Source organism: Oncorhynchus clarkii, unplaced genomic scaffold (genome assembly GCF_045791955.1).
Source record: "Oncorhynchus clarkii lewisi isolate Uvic-CL-2024 unplaced genomic scaffold, UVic_Ocla_1.0 unplaced_contig_2530_pilon_pilon, whole genome shotgun sequence".
Lineage (NCBI taxonomy): Eukaryota > Metazoa > Chordata > Actinopteri > Salmoniformes > Salmonidae > Oncorhynchus > Oncorhynchus clarkii.
This window is the reverse complement of record NW_027261135.1, coordinates 329817-352500: the sequence shown is the minus strand read 5'-3', so window position 1 is coordinate 352500 and position 22684 is coordinate 329817. Positions and strand designations below refer to the sequence as shown.

The 22684-nt window shown below is 43.0% G+C and overlaps 1 protein-coding gene across 1 annotated transcript in view; it reads left to right on the top strand.

The window, feature by feature from the left end:
- Positions 1-20482, top strand: part of LOC139405153 (adhesion G protein-coupled receptor L3-like) — a 146716-nt gene extending 126234 nt beyond the window's left edge. The window contains exons 17-21 of the mRNA XM_071147571.1: positions 684-852; positions 6653-6835; positions 7505-7598; positions 11400-11441; positions 18850-20482. Of these exons, the coding sequence (XP_071003672.1) occupies positions 684-852; positions 6653-6835; positions 7505-7598; positions 11400-11441; positions 18850-19889 (1528 nt within the window). The 3' untranslated portion in view covers positions 19890-20482. The remainder of the gene's footprint in view (positions 1-683; positions 853-6652; positions 6836-7504; positions 7599-11399; positions 11442-18849) is intronic.
- Positions 20483-22684: the final 2202 nt, after the last annotated feature.

The window sequence follows — 22684 nt, the reverse complement described above, 5'->3', positions numbered from 1 at the left end:
ATACTAGTTTAGTTACATGAACTAGTTTAGTTACATTTACTAGTTTAGTTGGAACCAGTTGATCCTAGTCATTATCCCTTCATTATCCCTTCCATTGCTATTGTGTTCATTAGTACGCTAACAGTGACCTTTCACCTTGTGAAACGCTAACGAGATGACCTCTGTCCTCCTCTTCTCTGTAGATAGTGGGTAATATAATCCATACACTGAATCACCTCCCTCCGTCTCGTCCCACACTCCTCCGTCTCTGCTTTCTCGTCCTCCTCTCCTCTCCTCTAGATTGTGTGTGATATCTGTCATAGATCTACTCTGTCTGCTGGGTCTGACCTCTCTCTCCCCCCCCCCCCTCCTCTCTCTCTCTCTCTCTCTCTCTCTCTCTCTCTCTCTCTCTATCTCTCCCATATCTCCTCTCCTGTCCTCTCTCTCTCTATCTCTCCCTCCTCTCTCTCTCTCCTCTCTCTATCTCTCTCTCTATCTCTCCCTCCTCCTCCTCTATCTCTCCTCTCTCTCCTCTCTCTCTCCTCCTCCTCTATCTTTCCCTCCTCTCTCTCCTCTCTCTCTCCTCCTCCTCTCTCTTTCCCTTCTCTCTCTCTCTCCTCCTCCTCTCTCTCTCCCTTCTCTCTCTCTCTCTCTCTCCTCCTCCTCTCTCTCTCCCTCCTCTCTCTCTCTCTCTCCTCCTCTAGATCGTGGGTGATTGGTGCCATAGCTCTCCTCTGTCTGTTGGGTCTGACCTGGGCGTTTGGTCTGATGTACATCAATGAGAGCACAGTGATCATGGCCTACCTGTTCACCATCTTCAACTCCCTACAGGGCATGTTCATATTCATCTTCCACTGTATACTACAGAAGAAGGTAACACACACACACACACACACACACTCTCACACACACACACACACACTCCCACTACGATAACCACATTTCGAAGCCAAGATTCAGTCCATTGTATAAACATGAGGGTGTTGCCTCTAGCTGTACATGTGGTGTCAATACAATAATGTGCTGTATGTTGTCTGACATGGTTCTGTTGTCTGACATGTTGTTGGATGTTACTCTACGGGACACCTTCAGCAGGCTCACACATCACAAATACTCAGAAAGAGTTGTCCAACAAATGCCTGAACACAATCCAATATTATTCTCCCACACACATCTACTGTTGACGGACCAGAGTGAGTTAGGGGGGGGGGGGGGGGGGGGTTAGATGGTTGATAGCTAGAGGAGGAAGAGTGGGATGGAGGACAGACTAGAGTGGGTTGGGGGGGGGGGGGTTAGATGGTTGATAGCTAGAGGAGGAAGAGTGGGATGGAGGACGGACCAGAGTGAGTTAGGGGGGGGAGGGTTAGATGGTTGATAGCTAGAGGAAGAGTGGGATGGAGGACGGACCAGAGTGGGTTGGGGGGGGGGGGGGGGGGGGTTAGATGGTTGATAGCTAGAGGAGGAAGAGTGGGATGGAGGACAGACTAGAGTGGGTTGGGGGGGGGGGGTTAGATGGTTGATAGCTAGAGGAGGAAGAGTGGGATGGAGGACGGACCAGAGTGAGTTAGGGGGGGGAGGGTTAGATGGTTGATAGCTAGAGGAGGAAGAGTGGGATGGAGGACGGACCAGAGTGGGGGGGGGGGGGGGGGGGGTTAGATGGTTGATAGCTAGAGGAGGAAGAGTGGGATGGAGGACGGACCAGAGTGGGTTGGGGGGGGGGTTTGATGGCTGATAGCTAGAGGAGGAAGAGTGGGATGGAGGACATACCAGAGTGGGTTGGGGGGGGGGGTTAGATGGTTGATAGCTAGAGGAGGAAGAGTGGGATGGAGGACGGACCAGAGTGGGTTGGTGGGGGGGGGGGGGGGGGGGGGGGGTTAGATGGCTGATAGCTAGAGGAGGAAGAGTGGGATGGAGGACGGACCAGAGTGGGTTGGGGGGGGGGGGGGGGTTAGATGGTTGATAGCTAGAGGAGGAGGAGTGGGATGGTGGACAGACCATAGTGAGTCAGGGGGGGTTAGATGGTTGATAGCTAGAGGAGGAGGAGTGGGATGGAGGACAGACCATAGTGGGTTAGGGGGGTTAGATGGTTCTCAACACCTACATTAATATAGGCAGGCTAACACAGCAGAAATAGTCAAATGTGAAATGCCTAAACACCTCCCACACACTTCACTGTTGACAGAACAGATGATGTGAGATGAATCAACCTGTTAATACTCTGTCTGGCTTTTCACCCACAGACACGCTATTGTTCTAGGTCCACAGGGTGTCTGTGTGTGTGTGTGTGTGTGCGTGTGCGTGTGTGTGTGTGCGTGTGCGTGTGTGTGTGTGTGTGTGTGTGTGTCCGGTCATGAGATCAGCTATCTAGGGGAAGACTCATACAATGTTGAGGTTTTCCTTGGCAAAGCCCTCTCAATCTCCCTAGAGACCCTAGAGGCAATGTTCACACACACACACACACACCAACACACAATCCACCACACACACACACAGCTGTGAAAACAGAGCATCTCCAGTCCAAGTCCATCTTTAAAAACATATTCTTTATCTATTTACATTGGCTTGATTAGAATCTACATCTTCCTAACACACCTGTTTCCTTCCTAACACACCTGTTTCCTTCCTAACACACCTGTATCCTTCCTACACTACCTGTATCCTTCCTAACACACCTGTATCCTTCCTAACACCTGTATCCTTCCTAACACCTGTATCCTTCCTAACACACCTGTATCCTTCCTAACACACTTGTGTCCTTCCTAACATACCTGTATCCTTCCTAACACACCTGTATCCTTCCTAACATACCTGTATCCTTCCATAACACACCTGTATCATTCCTAACACACCTGTATCCTTCCTAACACACCTGTATCCTTCCTAACACACCTGTATCATTCCATAACACACCTGTATCCTTCCATAACACACCTGTATGCTTCCTAACACACCTGTATCCTTCCTAACACACCTGTATCCTTCCTAACATACCTGTATCCTTCCATAACACACCTGTATCATTCCTAACACACCTGTATCCTTCCTAACACACCTGTATCCTTCCTAACACACCTGTATCATTCCATGACACACCTGTATCCTTCCATAACACACCTGTATGCTTCCTAACACACCTGTATCCTTCCTAACACACCTGTATCCTTCCTAACATACCTGTATCCTTCCATAACACACCTGTATGCTTCCTAACACACTTGTGTCCTTCCTAACATACCTGTATGCTTCCTAACACACCTGTATCCTTCCTAACACACCTGTATCCTTCCTAACACACCTGTATCCTTCCTAACACACCTTTATCCTTCCTAACACCTGTATCCTTTCTAACACACCTGTATCCTTCCTAACACCCGTATCCTTCCTAACACACCTGTATCCTTCCTAACACACCTGTATCCTTCCATAACACTGCTGTATCCTACCTAACACTTGTATCCTTCCTAACACACCTGTTTCCCTCCATAACACAGCTGTATCCTTCCTAACATCTGTATCCTTCCTAACACACCTGTTTCCCTCCATAACACAGCTGTATCCTTCCTAACACACATGTTTCCCTCCATAACACACCTGTTTCCCTCCATAACACACCTGTTTCCCTCCATAACACAGCTGTATCCTTCCATAACACACCTGTATCCTTCCTAACACACCTGTTTCCCTCCATAACACAGCTGTATCCTTCCTAATACCTGTATCCTTCCTAACACCTGTATCCTTCCTAACACACCTGCTTCCTTCCTAACACACCTGTATCCTTTCTAACATACCTGTTTCCCTCCATAACACACCTGTATCCTTCCTAACACACCTGTATCCTTCCTAACACACCTGTATCCTTCCTAACACCTGTATCCTTCCTAACACCTGTATCCTTCCTAACACCTGTATCCTTCCTAACACCTGTATCCTTCCTAACACCTGTGTCCTTCCTAACACACCTGTTTCCTTCCTAACACACCTGTATCCTTCCTAACACCTGTATCCTTCCTAACACCTGTTTCCCTCCATAACACACGTTTCCCTCCATAACACACCTGTTTCCCTCCATAACACACCTGTATCCTTCCTAACACGCCTGTATCCTTCCTAACACACCTGTTTCCCTCCATAACACACCTGTTTCCTTCCTAACACACCTGTTTCCCTCCATAACACACCTGTTTCCTTCCTAACACACCTGTATCCTTCCTAACACACCTGTTTCCCTCCATAACACACCTGTTTTCCTCCATAACACACCTGTATCCTTCCTAACACACCTGTATCCTTCCTAACACACCTGTATCCTTCCATAACACTGCTGTATCCTTCCTAACACCTGTATCCTTCCTAACACACCTGTTTCCCTCCATAACACAGCTGTGTCCTTCCTAACATCTGTATCCTTCCTAACACACCTGTTTCCCTCCATAACACAGCTGTATCCTTCCTAACACCTGTATCCTTCCTAACACACCTGTTCCCTCCATAACACAGCTGTATCCTTCCTAACACACCTGTTTCCCTCCATAACACACCTGTTTCCCTCCATAACACACCTGTTTCCCTCCATAACACAGCTGTATCCTTCCATAACACACCTGTATCCTTCCTAACACCTGTATCCTTCCTAACACCTGTTTCCTTCCTAACCGACCTGTTTCCTTCCTAACACACCTGTATCCTTCCTAACACCTGTATCCTTCCTAACACGCATGTATCCTTCCTAACACACCTGTTTCCCTCCATAACACACCTGTTTCCCTCCATAACACACCTGTATCCTTCCTAACACACCTGTTTCCCTCCATAACACACCTGTATCCTTCCTAACACACCTGTATCCTTCCTAACACACCTGTTTCCCTCCATAACACACCTGTTTCCATCCATAACACACCTGTATCCTTCCTAACACACCTGTATCCTTCCATAACACACCTGTATCCTTCCTAACACACCTGTATCCTTCCATAACACACCTGTATCCTTCCTAACACACCTGTATCCTTTCTAACACACCTGTTTCCCGCCATAACACACCTGTTTCCATCCATAACACCTGTATCCTTCCTAACACACCTGTATCCTTCCTAACACACCTGTTTCCCTCCATAACACACCTGTTTTCATCCATAACACACCTATTTCCCTCCATAACACACCTGCTTCCTTCCTAACACACCTGTATCCTTTCTAACATACCTGTTTCCCTCCATAACACACCTGTATCCTTCCTAACACACCTGTATCCTTCCTAACACACCTGTATCCTTCCTAACACACCTGTATCCTTCCTAACACCTGTATCCTTCCTAACACCTGTATCCTTCCTAACACCTGTATCCTTCCTAACACCTGTATCCTTCCTAACACCTGTGTCCTTCCTAACACACCTGTTTCCTTCCTAACACACCTGTATCCTTCCTAACACCTGTATCCTTCCTAACACCTGTTTCCCTCCATAACACACGTTTCCCTCCATAACACACCTGTTTCCCTCCATAACACACCTGTATCCTTCCTAACACGCCTGTATCCTTCCTAACACACCTGTTTCCCTCCATAACACACCTGTTTCCTTCCTAACACACCTGTTTCCCTCCATAACACACCTGTTTCCTTCCTAACACACCTGTATCCTTCCTAACACACCTGTTTCCCTCCATAACACACCTGTTTTCCTCCATAACACACCTGTATCCTTCCTAACACACCTGTATCCTTCCTAACACACCTGTATCCTTCCATAACACTGCTGTATCCTTCCTAACACCTGTATCCTTCCTAACACACCTGTTTCCCTCCATAACACAGCTGTATCCTTCCTAACATCTGTATCCTTCCTAACACACCTGTTTCCCTCCATAACACAGCTGTATCCTTCCTAACACCTGTATCCTTCCTAACACACCTGTTCCCTCCATAACACAGCTGTATCCTTCCTAACACACCTGTTTCCCTCCATAACACACCTGTTTCCCTCCATAACACACCTGTTTCCCTCCATAACACAGCTGTATCCTTCCATAACACACCTGTATCCTTCCTAACACCTGTATCCTTCCTAACACCTGTTTCCTTCCTAACACACCTGTTTCCTTCCTAACACACCTGTATCCTTCCTAACACCTGTATCCTTCCTAACACGCCTGTATCCTTCCTAACACACCTGTTTCCCTCCATAACACACCTGTTTCCCTCCATAACACACCTGTATCCTTCCTAACACACCTGTTTCCCTCCATAACACACCTGTATCCTTCCTAACACACCTGTATCCTTCCTAACACACCTGTTTCCCTCCATAACACACCTGTTTCCATCCATAACACACCTGTATCCTTCCTAACACACCTGTATCCTTCCATAACACACCTGTATCCTTCCTAACACACCTGTATCCTTCCATAACACACCTGTATCCTTCCTAACACACCTGTATCCTTTCTAACACACCTGTTTCCCGCCATAACACACCTGTTTCCATCCATAACACCTGTATCCTTCCTAACACACCTGTATCCTTCCTAACACACCTGTTTCCCTCCATAACACACCTGTTTTCATCCATAACACACCTATTTCCCTCCATAACACACCTTTATCCTTCCTAACACACCTGTTTCCCTCCATAACACCTCTGTGTGTCCCTGTCTCCCCTCTCCAGGTGCGTAAGGAGTATGGGAAGTGTTTGCGTTCCCACTGCTGCAGTGGTAAGAGTGTAGAGACCTCCATCTCGTCCTCTGGAAAGAACCACACCACGTCTCGAACCCCAGGACGATACTCCACGGGGTCGCAGGTCATCTTGCCTGCCTGTACACCTGGACGCTACTCCACAGAAGACTCCCAGGTGAGACCAGGTCCAGCACACCCGTTGGACTAACCTACAGTACAATCAGATTCAGCTTTAACTCTGACTTCTGATTCTAGAAGTCTTGGAATGTTATCTTGGAAAGTCACCTTGGAAAGTCACCTTTTATCCCTGTCTCTCTCTCTCTCTACCTTCCCCCTTCCTTCTCTCCTCCCCTCTTTCCCTCCCTCCCCCCTTCATTCTCTCCTTCCCTTCATCCCCCTTCCTTCTCTCCCTCCCTCTCCTCTCCTCCCCTCTTCCTTCTCTCCCTCCCTCTCCTTTCCTCCCCTCTTCCCTGCCTCCCCCTTCCTTCTCTCCTTCCCTCTCCTCCCCTCTTCCCTCCCTCCCCCTTCCTTCTCTCCTTCCCTCTCCTCCCTCCTTCCCTCTCCTCCCCTCTTCCCTCCCTCCCTCCCTCCCTCCCTCCCCCTTCCTTCCCTCCTTCCCTCTCCTCCCCTCTTCTCTCCCTCCCTCCCTCCCTCCCCCTTCCTTCCCTCCTTCCCTCTCCTCCCCTCTTCCCTCCGTCCCTCCCTCCCCCCTCCTTCTCTCCTTCCCTCTCCTCCCCTCTTCCCTCCCTCCCCCTTCCTTCTCTCCCTCCCTCCCTCCCCCTTCCTTCTCTCCCTCCCCCATTCATCCCTCCCTCCCTCGCTCCCCCATTCATCCCTCCATCAGAGTCGTATCAGGAGGATGTGGAACGATACAGTGAGGAAACAGGAGTCATCCTTTATGACAGGAGACATCAACAGCTCAGCCACACTCAACAGAGGTAACCAAGGATACTACTACCTATTCAGTATAACAATAATACTGTTATTTATAATGCGCTGACAGAGTAAATAGAAGTTTATATAAGTTCCTCTTAATGCTATCGTTAGCCCACTGCTGATGTCACTTCCTCTATGAAGGACAGAAGAGAGGAAGTCTTTGGCATGGCCCACTACACTAAGACTGGCCCTCTACACTAAGACTGGCCCACTACACTAAGACTGGCCCACTGCACTAAGACTGGTCCACTACACTAAGACTGGTCCACTACACTAAGACTGGCCCACTACACTAAGACTGGCCCACTAAGTGTGTGAAGACTGGCCCACTACACTAAGACTGGTCCTCTACACTAAGACTGGTCCTCTACACTAAGACTGGCCCACTACACTAAGACTGGCCCACTACACTAAGACTGGCCCAGTGCACTAAGACTGGCCCACTACACTAAGACTGGCCCACTACACTAAGACTGGCCCAGTGCACTAAGACTGGCCCACTGCACTAAGACTGGCCCACTACACTAAGACTGGCCCACTACACTAAGACTGGCCCACTACACTAAGACTGGCCCACTGCACTAAGACTGGCCCACTACACTAAGACTGGCCCACTACACTAAGACTGGCCCAGTACACTAAGACTGGCCCACTGCACTAAGACTGGCCCACTGCACTAAGACTGGCCCACTACACTAAGACTGGCCCACTACACTAAGACTGGCCCACTGCACTAAGACTGGCTCACTACAATAAGACTGGCCCACTACACTAAGACTGGCCCACTAAGTGTGTGAAGACTGGCCCACTACACTAAGACTGGCCAAGTACACTAAGACTGGCCCAGTACACTAAGACTGGCCCACTACACTAAGACTGGCCCACTACATTAAGACTGGCCCAATACACTAAGACTGGCCCACTACACTAAGACTGGCCCACTTCACTAAGACTGTCCCACTACACTAAGACTGGCCCACTGCACTAAGACTGGCCCACTACACTAAGACTGGCCCACTACACTAAGACTGGCCCACTACACTAAGACTGTCCCACTACACTAAGACTGGCCCACTGCACTAAGAATGGCCCACTACACTAAGACTGGCCCACTATTCCCTATAACTGGGGCAGATGGCTAGTTATTCCTGTTATTTATTCCCTATAACTGGGGCAGATGGCTAGCTATTCCAGTTATTTATTCCCTATAACTGGGGCAGATGGATAGTTATTCCAGTTAGTTATTCCCTATAACTGGGGCAGATGGCTAGTTATTCCAGTTATTTATTCCCTATAACTGGGGCAGATGGCTAGTTATTCCAGTTATTTATTCCCTATAACTGGGGCAGATGGCTAGTTATTCCAGTTATTTATTCCCTATAACTGGGGCAGATGGCTAGCTATTCCAGTTATTTATTCCATGTGACTGTATAATGGAGCAACAGTGCTACCTATTGAAACAGATGAACCAGACTCTGACTCTTCATCTTATTCCTCCTAGTCTGACCAGTCTGACCAGTCTAACCTGTCTAACCAGTCTGACCAGTCTGACCAGTCTAACCAGTCTGACCAGTCTAACCTGTCTAACCAGTCTGACCAGTCTGACCAGTCTAACCAGTCTGACCAGTCTAACCTGTCTGACCAGTCTGACCAGTCTGACCTCTCCAACCAGTCTGACCAGTCTGACCAGTCTGACCTCTCCAACCAGTCTGACCAGTCTAACCAGTCTGACCAGTGTAACCAGTCTGACCAGTGTGACCAGTCTGACCAGTCTAACCAGTCTGACCAGTCTGACAGTCTATCCAGTCTGACCAGTCTAACCAGTCTGACCAGTCTGACCAGTCTAACCAGTCTGACCTGTCTAACCAGTCTGACCAGTCTAACCAGTCTGACCAGTCTAACCAGTCTGACAAGTCTAACCAGTCTGACCAGTCTGACCAGTGGTCTTTCTATATTTGTTTTGTATCTACATCTGTGTTTTTACATGTACATTGATTGATTGATTGATTGATTGATTGATCTTTAAGCTACAACAAAATATAAATGACATATATTTTTCCAAACGAATCCAATCGGTTACGGCTCCAAACACACCGACAGCGTCATGACATCCAGATGATGCTTGTGTACTAGTCTGAGCAATGAAGCTGCCGGCGTGTTGGAAGCGTTCGTTAGTTTTACGCCCGTTACTGAAATGGTTGTTCCCAGTTTAAATGGCTTTACAATCTCCTCACAATGGTTCCAGCCCTGACAGTCATTATGAATGCAGGATATTGGGATATTTCCTAACTCTGGCTGGGATTCAGTCATTATGAATGCAGGATATTGGGATATTTCCTAACCCTGGCTGGGATTCAGTCATTATGAATGCAGGATATTGGGATATTTCCTAACTCTCGCTGAGTTCAGTCATTATGAATGCAGGATATTGGGATATTTCCTAACTCTCGCTGAGTTCAGTCATTATGAATGCAGGATATTGGGATATTTCCTAACTCTGGCTGGGTTCAGTCATTATGAATGCAGGATATTGGGCTATTTCCTAACCCTGGCTGGGATTCAGTCATTATGAATGCAGGATATTGGGATATTTCCTAACTCTGGCTGGATTCAGTCATTATGAATGCAGGATATTGGGATATTTCCTAACTCTGGCTGGGATTCCAATAGGAATTACAAGTCACTCTGTGATTCAGCATAATGTGACATGCAGGTAGGGTTGCAAATTATCCTGTAACTTTCCCACATTTCACAGGTTTTCCAGAAATCCTGTTTGGAAAATTCAGAGTAACGGCAGGGAATAAGCAGGAAATCCTTGGGAAATGTACCATAACAATCCTACTTGCCGGACCTGATGTGTCCCGTAAACCATGTGTTTGAGACCACTGAATTATGGTGTGAGCTAGGCCTCAAACAAGGTCTTATGAGATACATTATGTAATGTAACGGCATCTCAGTGCTAGAGGCGTCACTACAGTACCTGGTTCGAATCCAGGCTGTATCACAACCGGCCGTGATTGGGAGTCCCATAGAGCGGCGCACAATTGGCCCACCGCCGTCCAGGTTTGGCCCGGGGGTAGGCCGTCATTGTAAATAATAATTTGTTCTTAACCGACTTGCCTAGTTAAATAAAAGTTAAATAAAATAAAATAAAACGTAAGAGTTTAAGACAATACCTAGGATCTAACTTGGTGAAGGTCACAGGACTGAACATGAACAAATGCAACGACCATGTCTCTGACTAACACATACAGTCATGGGTGGTTACTCTACAATTCACTAGAGAAAGGCTGCAGGAATGACTGGCAAGCTTATGTCTGTCTGGGGTGTTCACTTCAACTGTGTTTGCCTGATTGATTTACATGTCTTCTCTGTCTCTTCCTTTCATGCTCTCTCTCACACCCACTCTATCACTACACTCCTCTCTTTCTCTCTCTGTCTCTCTCTTTCTCTGTCTCTCTCTGTCTCTCTCTCTCTCTGTCTCTCTGTCTCTCTGTCTCTGTCTCTCTGTCTCTCTGTCTCTCTCTCTCTCTGTCTCTCTCTCTCTCTCTCTGTCTCTCTGTCGCTCTCTCTCCCTCTCTTTCTCTCTCTGTCTCTCTCTGTCTCTCTCTCTCTCTGTCTCTCTCTCTCTCTGTCTCTCTCTCTCTCTCTCTCTCTGTCTCTCTGTCTCTCTCTCTCTCTGTCTCTCTCTCTGCCTCCACTAGGAGCGATGGCTAATCATCTGTTAACTAATACTCTCCTTCATCCCCATGGTTCTAACCATCGTTATAACTCTCTGCTGGGGGACACCAACCACCAAGCAGTCTGTAACAACCCCAACGTGGCTGGCATGTACAACACACAAGGTGTGACACACACATTCCTATGTATAACCTATGATCCCTATTTCCCACTTCATTTTAATGATTGTTCTTTTTGTGAAGAAGTTTGATCACTTTTGATCACTTCCTGCACTTTATTGTTTTGAGTTATTGTTTCACTGGACTTGCAAATGATCACATTCTTCTTGACCCTTGACCCTTGGACTGTGCAAATGCATTTCACTTTTCACATTTTTTTTTACAAATATATAATTGATTTTGATGGGTCCTTGATTCTAAAAATGGCCGCCACTGCTCATGATTCTGTCTGCATGCCTGTGAAAATGACTCCCAGATGAGACCAACCAATCATGTTGTGAGATATCACCGGCCTGTCCCATTGGTCATTGGTCTCAAAACACATACGTTTTAACTTAAGTTATTTAGTTCACCTTTTAGATTTATGACCTAAACGTTTAAGTTATCAGTCTCAGATTCAACGTAAACATTAACGACTCATCTGGGATCTATGAGTGCTTGTGCTGTTTGGTGGGATTCTCTGTCTGTTTTATGAGCTATGAATGCTCTATGAATGCTCTATGAGTGGTTTATGAATGCTCTATGAATGCTCAATGAGTGCTCTTTGAGTGCTCTGAGTGCTCTATGAATGCTATATGAGTGCTCTTTGAGTGCTCTATGAATGCTCTATGAGTGCTATATGAATACTTTATGAATGCTATATGGGTGCTCTATGAGTGCTCTATGAATGCTCTATGAATGCTCAATGAGTGCTCTATGAATGCTCTATGAGTGCTCTATGAATGTTATATGAGCGCTCTATGAATGCTATATGAGCGCTCTATGAATGCTCTATGAGTGCTCTATGAGTGCTCTATGAATGCTCTATGAATGCTTTATGAGTGCTCTATGAATGCTATATGAGCGCTCTATGAATGCTCTATGAGTGCTCTATGAGTGCTCTATGAATACTTTATGAATGCTCTATGAATGCTTTACGAGTGCTCTATGAATGCTCTTTGAGTGCTCTATGAATGCTCTATGAATGCTCTATGAGTGCTCTTTGAGTGCTCTATGAATGCTCTATGAATGCTCTATGAGTGCTCTATGAATACTTTATGAATGCTTTATGAGTGCTCTATGAATGCTATATGGGTGCTCTATGAGTGCTCTATGAATGCTCTATGAATGCTCAATGAGTGCTCTATGAATGCTATATGAGTGCTCTATGAATGTTATATGAGCGCTCTATGAATGCTATATGAGCGCTCTATGAGTGCTCTATGAATGCTCTATGAGTGCTCTATGAATGCTCTATGAATGCTCTATGAGTGCTCTATGAATGCTATATGAGCGCTCTATGAATGCTCTATGAGTGCTCTATGAGTGCTCTATGAATGCTCTATGAATGTTCTATGAGTGCTCTATGAATGCTCTACGAATGCTCTACGAATGCTCTGTGTGTTTTGTGTTGTTGTGTTATGCTTTTCGTCTGGTAAAGGTTTGTGCGCTTGCCGTATTGCATCATCTGTTTTCAGCGTTTTACGTGGGTTCTGTTCATTAGTGTTGTTAGTATGTGACGTCGTTGTACTGTGGGAGAAGTTGGATTGATCCTGAAGACAGAACATGTGAACCGTTCAGTTTGTAACCAAACGCAGTAGACTGGGTGTTGAAGACGAGGCCTTACTACTAAACACGATACCATTCATTGTGTGTTTACTCCTTTCTCCATACACACTGTTTTTGTATCTATCTGTGTCTGTCTTTACTCACGGTTTTGTGTTTCTCTCTGTTTCTCTCTCACGCTGTCCCATAGCCCCCTACCGAGACACAAGTAATCACCTTTACTACACCGAACATCTGATATCAACCTACCACTATGGATGTCAAATAAGCTTACAAATACCTAGCTATTTACTACACCGAACATCTGATATCAACCTACCACTATGGATGTCAAATACGCTTACAAATACCTAGCTATTTACTACACCGAACAATATTTACTACACCGAACATCTGATATCAACCTACCACTATGGATGTCAAATACGCTTACAAATACCTAGCTATTTACTACACCGAACAATATTTACTACACCGAACATCTGATATCAACCTACCACTATGGATGTCAAATACGCTTACAAATACCTAGCTATTTACTACACCGAACATCTGATATCAACCTACCACTATGGATGTCAAATACGCTTACAAATACCTAGCTATTTACTACACCGAACAATATTTACTATACCGAACATCTGATATCAACCTACCACTATGGATGTCAAATACGCTTACAAATACCTAGCTATTTACTACACCGAACAATATTTACTATACCGAACATCTGATATCAACCTACCACTATGGATGTCAAATACGCTTACAAATACCTAGCTATTTACTACACCGAACAATATTTACTACACCGAACAATATTTACTACACCGAACAATATTTACTACACCGAACAATATTTACTACACCGAACAATATTTACTATACCAAACAATATTTACTACACCGAACAATATTTACTATACCGAACAATATTTACTACACCAAACAATATTTACTATACCGAACAATATTGACTATACCGAACAATATTTACTACACCAAACAATATTTACTATACCGAACAATATTTACTATACCGAACAATATTTACTACACTGAACAATATTTACTATACTGAACAATATTTACTATACCGAACAATATGAACAATATTTACTATACCGAACAATACCGAACAATATTTACTATACCGAACAATATTTACTATACCAAACAATATTTACTATACCAAACAATATTTACTATACCAAACAATATTTACTATACCAAACAATATTTACTATACCGAACAATATTTACTATACCAAACAATATTTACTATACCGAACAATATTTACTATACCGAACAATACCGAACAATACCGAACAATATTTACAATACCGAACAATATTTACTATACCGAACAATATTTACTATACCGAACAATATTTACTATACCAAACAATATTTACTATACCGAACAATACCGAACAATATTTACTACACCAAACAATATTTACTATACCAAACAATATTTACTACACCGAACAATATTTACTACACCGAACAATATTTACTACACCGAACAATATTTACTATACCGAACAATATTTACTATACCGAACAATACCGAACAATATTTATTACACCGAACAATACCGAACAATATTTACTATACCAAACAATATTTACTATACCGAACAATATTTACTATACCGAACAATATTTACTATACCGAACATCTGATATCAACCTACCACTATGGATGTCAAATACGCTTACAAATACCTAGCTATTTACTACACCGAACAATATTTACTACACCGAACATCTGATATCAACCTACCACTATGGATGTCAAATACGCTTACAAATACCTAGCTATTTACTACACCGAACAATATTTACTATACCGAACATCTGATATCAACCTACCACTATGGATGTCAAATACGCTTACAAATACCTAGCTATTTACTACACCGAACAATATTTACTACACCGAACATCTGATATCAACCTACCACTATGGATGTCAAATACGCTTACAAATACCTAGCTATTTACTACACCGAACAATATTTACTATACCGAACATCTGATATCAACCTACCACTATGGATGTCAAATACGCTTACAAATACCTAGCTATTTACTACACCGAACAATATTTACTACACCGAACATCTGATATCAACCTACCACTATGGATGTCAAATACGCTTACAAATACCTAGCTATTTACTACACCGAACAATATTTACTATACCGAACATCTGATATCAACCTACCACTATGGATGTCAAATACGCTTACAAATACCTAGCTATTTACTACACCGAACAATATTTACTACACCGAATAATATTTACTACACCGAACAATATTTACTACACCGAACAATATTCACTACACCGAACAATATTTACTATACCAAACAATATTTACTACACCGAACAATATTTACTACACCGAACAATATTTACTATACCGGAACAATATTTACTACACCGAACAATATTTACTATACCGAACAATATTTACTACACCAAACAATATTTACTATACCGAACAATATTTACTATACCGAACAATATTTACTACACCAAACAATATTTACTATACCGAACAATATTTACTATACCGAACAATATTTACTACACCGAACAATATTTACTATACCGAACAATATTTACTATACCGAACAATATGAACAATATTTACTATACCGAACAATACCGAACAATATTTACTATACCAAACAATATTTACTATACCAAACAATATTTACTATACCAAACAATATTTACTATACCAAACAATATTTACTATACCGAACAATATTTACTATACCGAACAATATGAACAATATTTACTATACCAAACAATATTTACTATACCGAACAATATTTACTATACCAAACAATATTTACTATACCAAACAATATTTACTATACCGAACAATATTTACTATACCAAACAATATTTACTATACCGAACAATATTTACTATACCGAACAATATTTACTACACCAAACAATATTTACTACACCGAACAATATTTACTATACCGAACAATATTTACTACTATTCCAAACAATATTTACTATACCAAACAATATTTACTATACCGAACAATATTTACTACACCGAACAATATTTACTATACCGAACAATACCGAACAATATTTACTACACCAAACAATATTTACTATACCAAACAATATTTACTACACCGAACAATATTTACTACACCGAACAATATTTACTACACCGAACAATATTTACTACACCGAACAATATTTACTATACAGAACAATATTTACTATACCGAACAATACCGAACAATATTTATTACACCGAACAATACCGAACAATATTTACTATACCAAACAATATTTACTATACCGAACAATATTTACTATACCGAACAATATTTACTATACCGAACAATATTTATTATACCAAACAATATTTACTATACCGAACAATATTTACTATACCGAACAATATTTACTACACCGAACACCGAACAATATTTACTATACCAAACAATATTTACTATACCGAACAATATTTACTATACCGAACAATATTTACTATACCGAACAATATTTATTATACCAAACAATATTTACTACACCGAACAATATTTACTACACCGAACAATATTTACTATACCGAACAATATTTACTACACCGAACAATATTTACTATACCGAACAATATTTACTACACCGAACAATATTTACTACACCGAACAATATTTACTATACCGAACAATATTTACTACACCGAACAATATTTACTACACCGAACAATATTTACTACACCGAACAATATTTACTACTATACCAAACAATATTTACTATACCGAACAATATTTACTACACCGAACAATATTTACTATACCGAACAATATTTACTACACCGAACAATATTTACTATACCAAACAATATTTACTACACCGAACAATATTTACTATACCGAACAATATTTACTACACCGAACAATATTTACTATACCGAACAATATTTACTACACCGAACAATATTTACTACACCGAACAATATTTACTATACTGAACAATATTTACTACACCGAACAATATTTTTACTATACCGAACAATATTTACTACACCGAACAATATTTACTACACCGAACAATATTTACTATACCGAACAATATTTACTACACCGAACAATATTTACTACACCGAACAATATTTACTACACCGAACACCGAACAATATTTACTATACCGAACAATATTTACTATACTTAACAATATTTACTACACCGAACAATATTTACTACACCGAACAATATTTACTACACCGAACAATATTTACTACACCGAACAATATTTACTATACCGAACAATATTTACTACACCGAACAATATTTACTGTACCGAACAATATTTACTACACCGAACAATATTTACTACACCGAACAATATTTACTACACCGAACAATATTTACTATACCGAACAATATTTACTACACCGAACAATATTTACTACACCGAACAATATTTACTATACCGAACAATATTTACTATACCGAACAATATTTACTACACCGAACAATATTTACTACACCAAACAATATTTACTATACCGAACAATATTTACTATACCGAACAATATTTACTATACCGAACAATATTTACTACACCGAACAATATTTACTATACCGAACAATATTTACTACACCGAACAATATTTACTACACCGAACAATATTTACTACACCGAACACCGAACAATATTTACTATACCGAACAATATTTACTATACCGAACAATATTTACTACACCGAACAATATTTACTACACCGAACAATATTTACTACACCGAACAATATTTACTATACCGAACAATATTTACTACACCGAACAATATTTACTACACCGAACAATATTTACTACACCGAACAATATTTACTATACCGAACAATATTTACTACACCGAACAATATTTACTACACCGAACAATATTTACTATACCGAACAATATTTACTACACCGAACAATATTTACTACACCGAACAATATTTACTATACCGAACAATATTTACTATACCGAACAATATTTACTACACCGAACAATATTTACTATACCGAACAATATTTACTACACCGAACAATATTTACTATACCGAACAATATTTACTATACCGAACAATATTTACTATACCGAACAATATTTACTATACCGAACAATATTTACTATACCGAACAATATTTACTATACCGAACAATATTTACTACACCGAACAATATTTACTACACCGAACAATATTTACTACACCGAACAATATTTACTATACCGAACAATATTTACTATACCGAACAATATTTACTACACCGAACAATATTTACTACACCGAACAATATTTACTACACCGAACAATATTTACTATACCGAACAATATTTACTATACCGAACAATATTTACTACACCGAACAATATTTACTATACCGAACAATATTTACTACACCGAACAATATTTACTATACCGAACAATATTTACTACACCGAACAATATTTACTATACCGAACAATATTTACTACACCGAACAATATTTACTACACCGAACAATATTTACTATACCGAACAATATTTACTACACCGAACACCGAACAATATTTACTACACCGAACAATATTTACTACACCGAACAATATTTACTACACCGAACAATATTTACTACACCGAACAATATTTACTACACCAAACAATATTTACTACACCGAACAATATTTACTACACCGAACAATATGAACAATAGACAATTTAAAGTTTTATTGCTTAACTTTGTTTCTTCTAATAATTGCGTTTGTTTACCGTTTTCCACAGAGGGAATCCTAAACAACGCGCGAGACACCAGCGTCATGGATACGCTCCCTCTCAACGGTAACCACGGCAACAACTACAGCGCGGCGAGCGGCGACTACCTCGGCGACGGCGTCCAGATTCTGGAACGAGGCGGCGTCGGCGGTTACAGTACCTACGGCAACCACAAGGAGACGACGACGACGTTAGAAAAGCAGATCCTCAGAGAGTTAACGTCCAACTACGCCCCTTCCTACTTGAACAACCACCAACGCTCGGCGACCACCGAACGCAACCACAACCTGATGAACAAGATGGTCAACATCGGTAATGGCACCGGCAACGCGGGCGGCCTGGTCGGTAACGGCAGTAACGGAATCGGAATTGGTGGCGTAGTCGGCGGCGGGAGTAACCGTGACTACGACTTGAGTAACGACGGCGTCGACGTTAGTCACATGGTGCTGGATAACCCCAACGCTGCCTTCCCATTGGATGAGAATTTGGGATTGGAGATTATAAGGGAGGAGTCGAACGCCCCCCGCCGCCCGCCCCGCCCTCTGCCTCCCCCGGACAGCCTCCCCCACCCTCACCCTCCTCCCCCGCCCCCCCATAACTTCTCCCACCCCCGGCGCATCCCCCAGGAGACCAGCGAGAGCTTCTTCCCCCTGCTGACCAACGAGCAGACGGACGAGACGCCGCAGTCACCCAATCACAGAAACTCTCTGTACACCTCCATGCCCGTGTTAACGGATCTACCGGACGGCCACGGTAGTCACGGGCAGATGAACGGGTTAGCGGACGGCGAGATGGACGACAGCGGGGAGATTCAGGCCGGTACCAGCAGCACCGGGAGCGGACCGGGGCCGGAGGCGGATGATGTTTACTATAAGAGCATGCCAAACCTGGGGTCCAGGAACCACCTCCACCAGCTCCACCATTACTACCAGATGGGGCGGGGGGGCAGCGACGGCTACATGGTACCTGTCAACAAGGAGGATTCTGATTCGTCGCCCGAGGAGCCCCTGACCCCCGTTGACCCCTCCCAACTGGTCACGAGCCTATAGACCAATGAGAAGACTCTAAACCCCTTATTTTCCGGGTCCCACCTTCTTTTTTAGTCCCGCCTCCCAGAATAGTTATATGTTGATGATTGATTGACAGTTGGCGTTGACCAATGAAGGCCTGGTTGAACGCACTCGCTTCCTGATTCTTTCCTGTGGTTAGTGACAATAGGGATGATACTGAGCTATCATTGGCCGGAAGGGAGATGAGAGAGGGATTCGATTGGATAGAGATGGATTGTATTTAGACCAGAACGAACTAAACTGGGTGGCTCGAAACAGAGGAGGTTTTTTCTTGTGAATATTCTTCAGGAATGGAAATATGAAGTAGTTCCTGAAGGAGGGGAGGATCTGTCAGGCCACCTGTCTTGATAGACGTTCCTTGGGTCGTAGCCCAGACACATCCTACCATGGACCTGTAGCAGATCCTAGCTGAGTCTTTTTTCACTGTCAAAAACCCATCAGACTGCTCTTCCAAGCCCTGGACACTGGTCAAAAGTATCTAGCCAATCGCCAGGCTTCTCCTTGTTCTTCTACTTCCCGACCTGCCAATAGAGTAGAGTATGTAATGATAAAAGCCCCGCCCTCCTCACATAACTATTTTTATTAAGACGACATGTTGTTGTAAACACTGTAACCATGGCTACAGATGACAGGGTAGTTCGAGAAGCTCCTATGTGTTTTTACAACCGTCTCTTCCTCCTGTCTGATGAACTGAACTGAACCGGAGGGTGGAAAGTTACATTTCCTGTTCCTGCAAGGTGTACGAGACTCAACTGAACTTCACTGTTCGATGTTGAAGGATTAGAAATCGACTGAAACAGATGCATTCTCCCCTTCAGGGCGGGGGGGGGGGATGGGGGGGGGCTCACAGATGCATTCTCCCCTCCAGGGGGGAAGGGGGGGGGGGGAGAATGTTTATATTTCTGTAAGTTTTTTTTAAATGTTATTCTGTAACCATGGCTACAGATGACAGGGTAGTTAAGATGATTTCTATGTGTTTGTACAGAATATAGAATAGTGTTGCGTCAGGACTGCCTGGGATACACCTCTTGGTGTTTCTGCTTTTCGTTTTGTACCTTTGGGACTGTAACAGTGAAGAACGTGTCGTTCCGTGCGGCTGTACGACGTAACTCCTGTTCAGCCAATCACATCACTTTACAGGAACAACCTTCGTTCTCACTGCTTCTTTACCGACAACATATGGAAATCACTACGGATTGACACACACACACACACACACACACACACACACACACACACTTCATCCTCGGTCGTTTTCTATCTCGAAACATCTCCATCACTTCTATTTTGAGAAATCAATCGTATCTATATATATATTTTATCACTGTATAGATTTGTGAACCATCGGGTGGGGTGGGGGGGGGGGGGGGGGGTGGATAAAGTGATATATGGCAGTTGTGTGGTTACTATGGAAACCAGAGATTCTGTATAGGTGGAACACCCCCGCCCCCCCCCCCCCCCCCCCACACACACACACACACACACACACTCTCTCCATAGCTCCTGTTGACGCAAACCAAACATCACAGAGGAAGCCTGTATATTGAGTTGAAACGTAATGGGGGAAGTTCCCCCTCAGACAGCGTGGGATATGGGTTGAACTTTTGACATGAAAACATCTGAGAAAACATCGGAAAGATACATCTGATTTTAGGTTGAGCCGTCTCTCGTCAAAAGGGAAATGCCACTATTCCTATATAAGGTGGGTCCCTGTCTGTGAGAGGACATGATTCTATAGTGGAGATGAAACTACTCTGTCCCCAATGTGGAGACCAACAAAAACATGTTTAACTTATTTAAAGAGGCAAGCTTTCTGAAGTGTAGCTTAAACATGTATATCCCACGGACTGTACCCCCGATGACGAGAGAGAGAGAGAGAGAGAGAGGGAGAGAGAGGGCGAGAGATAGAAAGACAGAGAGAGACAGAGAGAGAGACAGGGAGAGAGAGAGACAGGGAGAGAGAGAGATAGAGAGACAGGGAGAGAGAGAAAGAGAAAGAGAGAGATAGAGAGACAGGGAGAGAGAGAGAGAAAGACAGAGAGAGAGACAGGGCGAGAGAGAGAGAGACAGGGAGAAAGAGAGAGAGAGAGACAGGGAGAGAGAGAGAGAGACAGGGAGAAAGAGAGAGAGAGAGAGAGAGACAGGGAGAGAAAGAGAGAGAGACAGGGAGAGAAAGAGAGACAGGGAGAGAAAGAGAGAGAGAGAGAGAGAGAGAGAGAGACAGGGAGAGAGAAAGAGAGACAGGGAGAGAGAGAGAGAAAGAGAGACAGGGAGAGAGAGAGAGAGACAGGGAGAGAGAGAGAGAGACAGGGAGAAAGAGAGAGAGAGAGAGAGACAGGGAGAGAAAGAGAGACAGGGAGAGAAAGAGAGACAGGGAGAGAAAGAGAGAGAGAGAGACAGGGAGAGAGAGAGAGAGACAGGGAGAGAGAGAGAGAGAGAGAGACAGGGAGAGAGAGAGAGAGAGAGAAGAGAGATAGGGAGAGAGAGAGAATAATTAAATCCGCACTGGTAGTTTTTTAAATTATTACGATCATTATAACTATTATTACAATTTCTTATTGAGGATTATTTATTCAGTTTGTATGGGTGCCATGTTGAATGATCTCATTAAACTAATATTCGTTGTAACAGTGAAAGTTGTTTGCCAACAAATAAATGACTGAATTAAGATTTATTCCATAGATGTATTTTGTTGTTGTGGTTGTTTGTGTCTGTGAGTTTTAGTCAAATGGCAACCCTGTCTCTTAATGGGACCCAGAGTGCACTGGGCAGAA